The following is a 7150-nucleotide window of genomic DNA, read 5'->3' on the forward strand; positions in this document are numbered from 1 at the left end:
AAGATTTATATCTACAAGGTCCACACAGCAAACATGTTGCTGAATTTTGGAAGACTGTGACATGGTCCTAGGATCGATCAAATTTGCAAATGAATCAAGTAGCATAAATCAATCAAGTAGCATATTTAACAGGGCAAATGAAATTAACAGGGCTAAGCTGTTGGTCAAGTAGAATAAGAGTGAGCTAAAATGGAATAAACAGTTGATAACAACAAGAACCCTAGAATCAAAACCCACAGAAATTAACAAGAAATTAACAAGAACCCTAGAATCAAGAACGAAAGGAGATGTCGTTCACTACTCACAGATCGTTCACTACACAGATCGATTGTGTACCTGGGTATGGAGAGAAGAGAAGCGATGGAGGCGATGGAGGCGATGGAGGCCGTCGATTGAAACTCGCCGTCGACAGGAGGGATCGATGGAGACGATGGAGCGATGAAAAGGGTTAGGTCGTTCTTCAACATTGTAGCCGGAGCGATTGGAAGTCGCCGTCGATTGGAAGTCGCCGGCGATTGGAACTCGCCGGCCGTCGACAAGAGGAAGCGATCGAGACAAACTCGTCGGCGATTGGAAGCGATCGAGACAAACTATCAGGCAGGGTTGTTCTTCTTGCAGCCGGGTGTGGGGAAAGGGTAATGAAGGAAATAGGTTGTGTTCCACTTAGTTCCAGGGGGGTGGGATGGAACACGCTTGTCCAATGTTTAGCCAAGTTAGTTCCACTTAGTCCAATATTAGGCCACACCAAACACAGGACAAATGTGTTCTGTCCTGTCCTGTTCCACCCTGTCCAGCGTACCAAACGCACCCTAAAAGAACCAACATGGGAACCCGAGCAAGGAAAGCCGTTGAAGGGCAATTTGGGAAAGAGTGGTTCAGAAGTTTATGGGCTGCTGTCTACTACACACACTGACACACACACACACACACACCTTCTTCTCCCAACTGCCCTTTCTCTCTCTCTCTCTCTCTCTCTCTCTCTCTGTGCTGATTTTGTTCGTCCCTGTTGACGAGCTACTGTATCACTTTCTGGGCTCCATAAAAATTACTCCATTTCTCACATAATCCATCTTCATTCTCTCTCTTTCCCAAACACTGTTTAACTGTTTCCTGAAACAACTTTCCATCTGACAATCTTACCGCTTCTTTTCACATGATGGAAGCGCCTCCGGCGACGACGCCCATGGAGGATTGTTGTGTTAAAGTAGCGGTACATATACGACCGCTGATTGGAGATGAGAAGCTTCAAGCATGTAAAGATTGCGTCGCCGTCGTACCTGGAAAACCTCAGGTGAATTATTACTTACTCGTACAATGTCACTTCAATATGATCAATTTCTCCTCCAATTCTAATGGATTTTATACTCTTAGTTGTTTTTTCTGTTTTTGTTTTGATTGACCATTGAAGTTAATTCGATTTGAGTTATTGGAGATCTGGTAGATCTCAGTGTGAACTGTTTCAATTGCTTGGGTTCTGGGACTGGTAATCTAGTATGATTCAATAGGTTTTTTTCTTCTTCTATGTTTTTGATTGGTGGGAGAAATTCTCAGAGTTAGGTGATGCATGTTCGTAATTCTCATGATCTAGAGATTGATTGAACAATTTTTGTTATGGTGTTTATTGGAAATTGATATTTCAAAATTTGGGAAATTACTTGCAAATATGGGATTATTCAAAATTTGGGAAATTTTTGTTTTGGTGGTAATTTACCAAATCCAGGACATGCTTATAGTTGAAGTAAGCGATGGGTGTTCCCTCTATTTTGGGTTCTGTGATTTCTAGAACAAAGGCTTTGATTTTACAATGTATGAGATCCTTAATTAGTAAGTTATCGGTATTGTATTTGCTTTAGAAAGAGTCCCTTGTGACATGGTAGTTAACCAGTAAAATTGAACGATAATGACATCTTATCCTCCCATTAAAAAAAAAACCCTTTCAAGCTCTCACCAACTTCTTTCTTGAACGCCACCTCTGCATTACGCAATGTGACCATTTTCTATGAATCATTATTGAATAAACTATGGCTTCTTATCCGGGCTTGTTCAAGTGTTTGGGACATCCTTAGGATAATCTATTGGTTGTTGATTAAAGTTCCATTTTTCGGGAAGTTTGCAGTGAATAAATTAACAGCTTTAGTAATATCAAAAGTTTTTTAGTATCTGATCTAAAACCGTGCTTGCTAGAAATATCAAGGGAAGTGGCAACATGGACTGCGGTAAAGATATGTGGAACGGAGAACCCATTTTCTTTCTAGACTGCTCAAAACCTCCATCGTTGATTTATTTACACTTTCTTTAGCATGTAATAAGAGAAACAGGAGTTAGTTAAACAATTAAACATTCATTTTTAAATGAAGTCCTCGCATTAGAATATGACAGTAAGAGTACTACTTCCATCCCAACTGCAGTATTAAATGTTATATCTTTCTGCTTTGGTTATCTTCGCAATGCCTCAACGACATAAATGGAACAGAGTTCTGGGGTTTTTGAAGCAAGGAATTAAAAGATGCTCTCAGAAATTTGAGAACTCAGAGATACTCCAAAATTCATATGCAAGGAAATTCAGCTTTGAGACAAAGCAGAGATCTCATAAAATTTCAAGGGGGAGGAGGACGGGAGAAAGAAGATAGGAAGTTTACATGGTAAGTTTGCAGAAGGAAGCATAGAATTTGAGAACTCAAAGAAAAATAGATGGAGAAATCAGCAAGCGATGAGCATAAACGGGGTGAGATCAGGTGTTGAGGTACACCCTAGGGGACTTCTTCTCCTGCTTTTGTTCACTGGAGGAAATATGATGTGCACCATCCTCGAAATGTTACCCAGAACTCTCTTCAGTTGGAACTATTACCGATCATTTACATTATGAATACAAGAAGCAAGCAATTTCAGCCACGATTGAACACAAGGGCTGTTTTGAATCAAGTAGTGCCTAAGATTTAATGGGTCGGTCTGAGTGACTTCTTTTGGGCTTTGAGGTTATGCATGCAATTTGGAGCACCCTTCAGCTATTATGAAGGCCCCAAATAAACAATGGACAGAAGACCCTTCGCAACCTCCCTGTCCCATCTGATGCCATATGTTTAGTGAGTCAATGCTTCCCACGATGTTCTTCACATTTCAGAAGTCTGATTTCTTATCAGCATGTTTTGTTCTCCTCCTTTGTATTTGCTGAAGGCAAAAATTGGGGGGGGGGGGGGAGGAACAAAAGAAAGAGCAATGCCCCAGATACATTGTTTGTGATAAATAGTTTGGCCGTTAGGATATTGAAGTACGAAATTTGATCACGAGAACTATGAATGGTAAAGACAGCTTCTAAGCACTTTTAGGTCCGCATCACTATGTTATGCCGACTAGAGAAGATGTAAGCATAAAGAGAAGAAAATGAGGGTATCAGCATGCCTAACTTAATCTCAGTTTTTGATAATCAGCACATTTGAAAGTATTACTCAAACATATTATATGTTAATTACTTGCCTTTAGGATATACCTTAAATCTTTTTTGTGTTGCAGGTGCAACTTGGTACACATTCCTTCACTTTCGATCATGTTTACGGTAGCACTGGTTCCCCATCCTCTTCCATGTTTGAAGAGTGTGTTTCTCCTCTTGTTGATGGTCTGCTTCAAGGATATAATGCTACTGTTCTAGCTTATGGCCAGGTATAATATTCTTGTGAATAGGAACTCCTGTTTCTGATTAATTTAAACTAATCAAGATACATGAATCATTTATTAGTACGTTCTCAGCCTATTTGCGTTTGAACCTCCGTACATGTATGTGTGTGTATACATATGTATATTGTTCTTTATGATAGTATTTGACATTCTAAATGTCACAGACAGGGTCAGGCAAGACATACACCATGGGTACTGGATTCAAGGATGGTTATCAAGCAGGGCTTATTCCTCAAGCTATGAGTGCTTTATTCAACAAAGTTGGAAGTTTACAACATCAAATAGAGTTCCAATTGCATGTTTCTTTCATTGAGGTGTGTTGAAGTAAACTTGTACTACTCTTTTAAACTTCCTTAAAAATTACAGCAACTCTCTGTATATTTTCACAATGGGTGTTGTAATACAAAGCCATCCTATCAAGTTGTATAGAAAAGGCAGTGCTGCAAAAGATATGGAAGAAATGGTTGAAAGAGAACATATTTTGTAATTGAAGTACATGATATACTCATAAAAATTCCACGAGATGGAAATCACACATTGTTATACTTTAAACTATATAGCATCATGGTTCTGCATTCAGCCAAAGTTTGCATCTGTTTGCGGCTTCTTCCTGACTCCATGTTTGAAAGTGTATTTCTCCGGTGACAATCTGCTTTTTCTTGCAAAATGCTGTTTAAAGTGTCATAAATCACATTAGGATATCTTACATGGGAGTTCATTCAAGTTTATATTGCTGGTGTCAATATCTTGGTTTATTTTATTATGTTTGTGCCATTGAATTGATTCCTTCTGTGTCTACAAGTAAAACTGTAAATAGCTTTCCATGTTAAAAGTCTGACCTAGTGATTTTCATGTGAAGATTCTAAAAGAAGAAGTACGAGACTTGCTGGATCCCAACTCCAGTAACAAATCTGAGATAACAAATGGGCAGACAGGAAAAGTTAATAGTCCAGGGAAACCACCAATACAAATTCGTGAAACTTCTAGTGGTGTCATAACACTTGCAGGATCTACCGAATGTAGCGTTAAGACACTAAAAGAAATGACTGATTGCCTGGAGCATGGATCATTGAGCAGGGCAACAGGGAGTACAAACATGAATAATCAATCAAGGTTAACCTTGAACTATATTTTAGTTTCACTTGCCCTTATTAATTATATTTTAAGAATTGTAAATTTTATCGTGCAAATTTCATTTAACATAAATCTCTGACATTTTCGACTCTTTATGCAGTCGTTCACATGCAATATTCACCATCACATTGGAACAAATGCGCAAGCCAAACTCGAATATTCCTGGTGATGGAAATTCAAATGATTCTACATGTGACGAATATCTTTGTGCCAAGTTGCATTTAGTTGACCTTGCTGGATCAGAGCGAGCTAAAAGGACGGGTTCTGATGGTATGCGTTTTAAAGAAGGTAGGTGCTGATGGTTTTTCACTTGTTTTTATATGCCAATGCTTAGAGCAACCCTTCTTGATAACTTCATTTGTTGAGCAGGAGTTCATATTAACAAGGGCCTTCTTGCACTTGGAAATGTTATCAGTGCTCTTGGTGATGAGAAAAAACGGAAAGAAGGTGCTCATGTTCCATATCGAGATAGTAAACTTACTCGGCTCTTGCAGGTTTGACAATATTATTAAGCTTGCAAATGTAAATCAAGTTTCCAATTTGTTTCATGTAGTGGCTAACAATTGAAGTTGTGGATTGTGAACAACCCACGTCCTCAGTATTCAGTATCTGCAGTCAGCTGTCTAAAATGATCTAGCATTGGTTATGCAACTTGATTCTTGTTTTTTAGTTTAATCTATATTTTACTGAACTGGCAGGACTCACTTGGTGGGAACAGCAGAACGGTTATGATAGGTAACGTCTTAAAACTAGACAGCTATTTTGTTTTTAAATTGTATTTTTCACAATAATAGATGATATTATTTGGTCAACTAGACAGCATTTTCTCAAGTCCCAAATTTAAGAATTTCTTTATGACTGTTTATTGTTTCTCTTTTGAAATTTTTAGCTATAACTAGACCCTTTTGCTATCAAGTTAAAGTATAATTTTACATGTTTCCAGCTTGTGTCAGTCCTGCTGATATAAATGCTGAGGAAACTCTGAACACGTTGAAGTATGCAAACCGTGCTCGGAACATCCAGAATAAACCCGTGGTATGTGTACAGTGTATATTTTATCTCTTGTCGCACTCTCTGCATCGGCAGGAATTGCTTTATTCTTGAAGGCATTATCATATAGCATTATTTTTAAACCATTGAGCAGGTGAATAGGGATCCAGTGTCCAGTGAAATGTTAAAGATGCGTCAGCAACTAGAATGCTTGCAAGCAGAACTTGGTGCTCGTGGTGGAGGTTCTTCTGTTGAATTACAGGTATAATACTCATAGTTCTTTTATGTGAAGAAACTATTCATTGATTCTTAAAAAATTGTTGTGTCACTTCAACTTTTATCAGGGTCTACGGGAGCGGATTGCTTGGCTTGAAGCTACTAATCAGGAGTTATGTAGGGAACTTCGTGAGTACCGCAGCAGAGCCATTGCTATTGATCAATCTGAAAAGGTTGCTAAAGTAGAATAACTGTGTTTGGCTCCGTTTATAAACATAACCAATCCTGCTGCAAGAACTGTGTTATCATTTGAGTTGGTGCCGATCTAGCTAGCATGGTATTTTGCAGGTTGGTGATTCGTTTTGCATGAAAAATGACGGATTTAAAAGGGGATTGCAAAGTGTTGATTCATCTGATTATCAGATGAGGGAAAGTGGTAGGTCTTCTTACTTGGTCTAAATTTAGCCTAGTGGAACCCTTTCTCACAATGAATATCGTTTTTGTAACAACAAATTTCCTAGTAGAATTAGAGGATAAATCTGGCTACTTTTTTGGATCTTCTTATGAAATCTAATTTTTATTGTGTTCCTAAACATATTTGTGTGTTCCTCTTTTTTCTTTCATGACTTGTTGCTAATAAATATAGGTGATTCTGGTGTCATAGAGGAAGAAGCAGCAAAAGAGTGGGAGCATACCCTTCTTCAGGACTCGATGGACAAGGAGTTACTTGAGTTAAATAAACGTTTAGAACAGAAAGAGGTGTGGCAACTTTATTTCCTAGGTGAAGTTGTGTATATCAATTATGAACCATATGCATAGCAGCTAGTATTGAAGCAACCGTTAAAGGTTACTCCTTTCTAACCAAAAGTTAACGTTGAGTCCAAGAACAAGCTTTGTTGTTGGAGTCCCACATCGCCTTGGACCCTTTCTCCTCAATATACGTTGGAACCCCCCTTCTCTCCTCAAGGGCTCTTTTGGAGAGTAATCTAATGGGGATCCACATATTCTCACATGCTATCAGAGCCAAGGTCTACTAGGACTCCACACTCTGAGGCATTTGTACCCATCTAGACTAACCAAAGGGGGGGTTTGGAGTCCCACATCGGCCATACTTGGACCCTTTCTCCTCAATATATGT

General features: G+C 38.7%; 1 protein-coding gene across 1 annotated transcript in view; it reads left to right on the top strand.

The window, feature by feature from the left end:
* Positions 1 to 1062: 1062 nt before the first annotated feature.
* The window catches only part of LOC112511207 (kinesin-like protein KIN-4A), an 11124-nt gene continuing 5036 nt past the window's right edge, over positions 1063 to 7150 (top strand). The window contains exons 1-12 of the mRNA XM_025116727.1: positions 1063 to 1291; positions 3511 to 3657; positions 3837 to 3986; positions 4532 to 4785; positions 4907 to 5094; positions 5176 to 5300; positions 5505 to 5541; positions 5750 to 5841; positions 5951 to 6058; positions 6141 to 6245; positions 6361 to 6448; positions 6659 to 6771. Of these exons, the coding sequence (XP_024972495.1) occupies positions 1154 to 1291; positions 3511 to 3657; positions 3837 to 3986; positions 4532 to 4785; positions 4907 to 5094; positions 5176 to 5300; positions 5505 to 5541; positions 5750 to 5841; positions 5951 to 6058; positions 6141 to 6245; positions 6361 to 6448; positions 6659 to 6771 (1545 nt within the window). The 5' untranslated portion in view covers positions 1063 to 1153. The remainder of the gene's footprint in view (positions 1292 to 3510; positions 3658 to 3836; positions 3987 to 4531; positions 4786 to 4906; positions 5095 to 5175; positions 5301 to 5504; positions 5542 to 5749; positions 5842 to 5950; positions 6059 to 6140; positions 6246 to 6360; positions 6449 to 6658; positions 6772 to 7150) is intronic.

This window comes from Cynara cardunculus (genome assembly GCF_001531365.2).
Source record: "Cynara cardunculus var. scolymus isolate 2C chromosome LG 4, CcrdV1, whole genome shotgun sequence".
Classification (NCBI taxonomy): domain Eukaryota; kingdom Viridiplantae; phylum Streptophyta; class Magnoliopsida; order Asterales; family Asteraceae; genus Cynara; species Cynara cardunculus.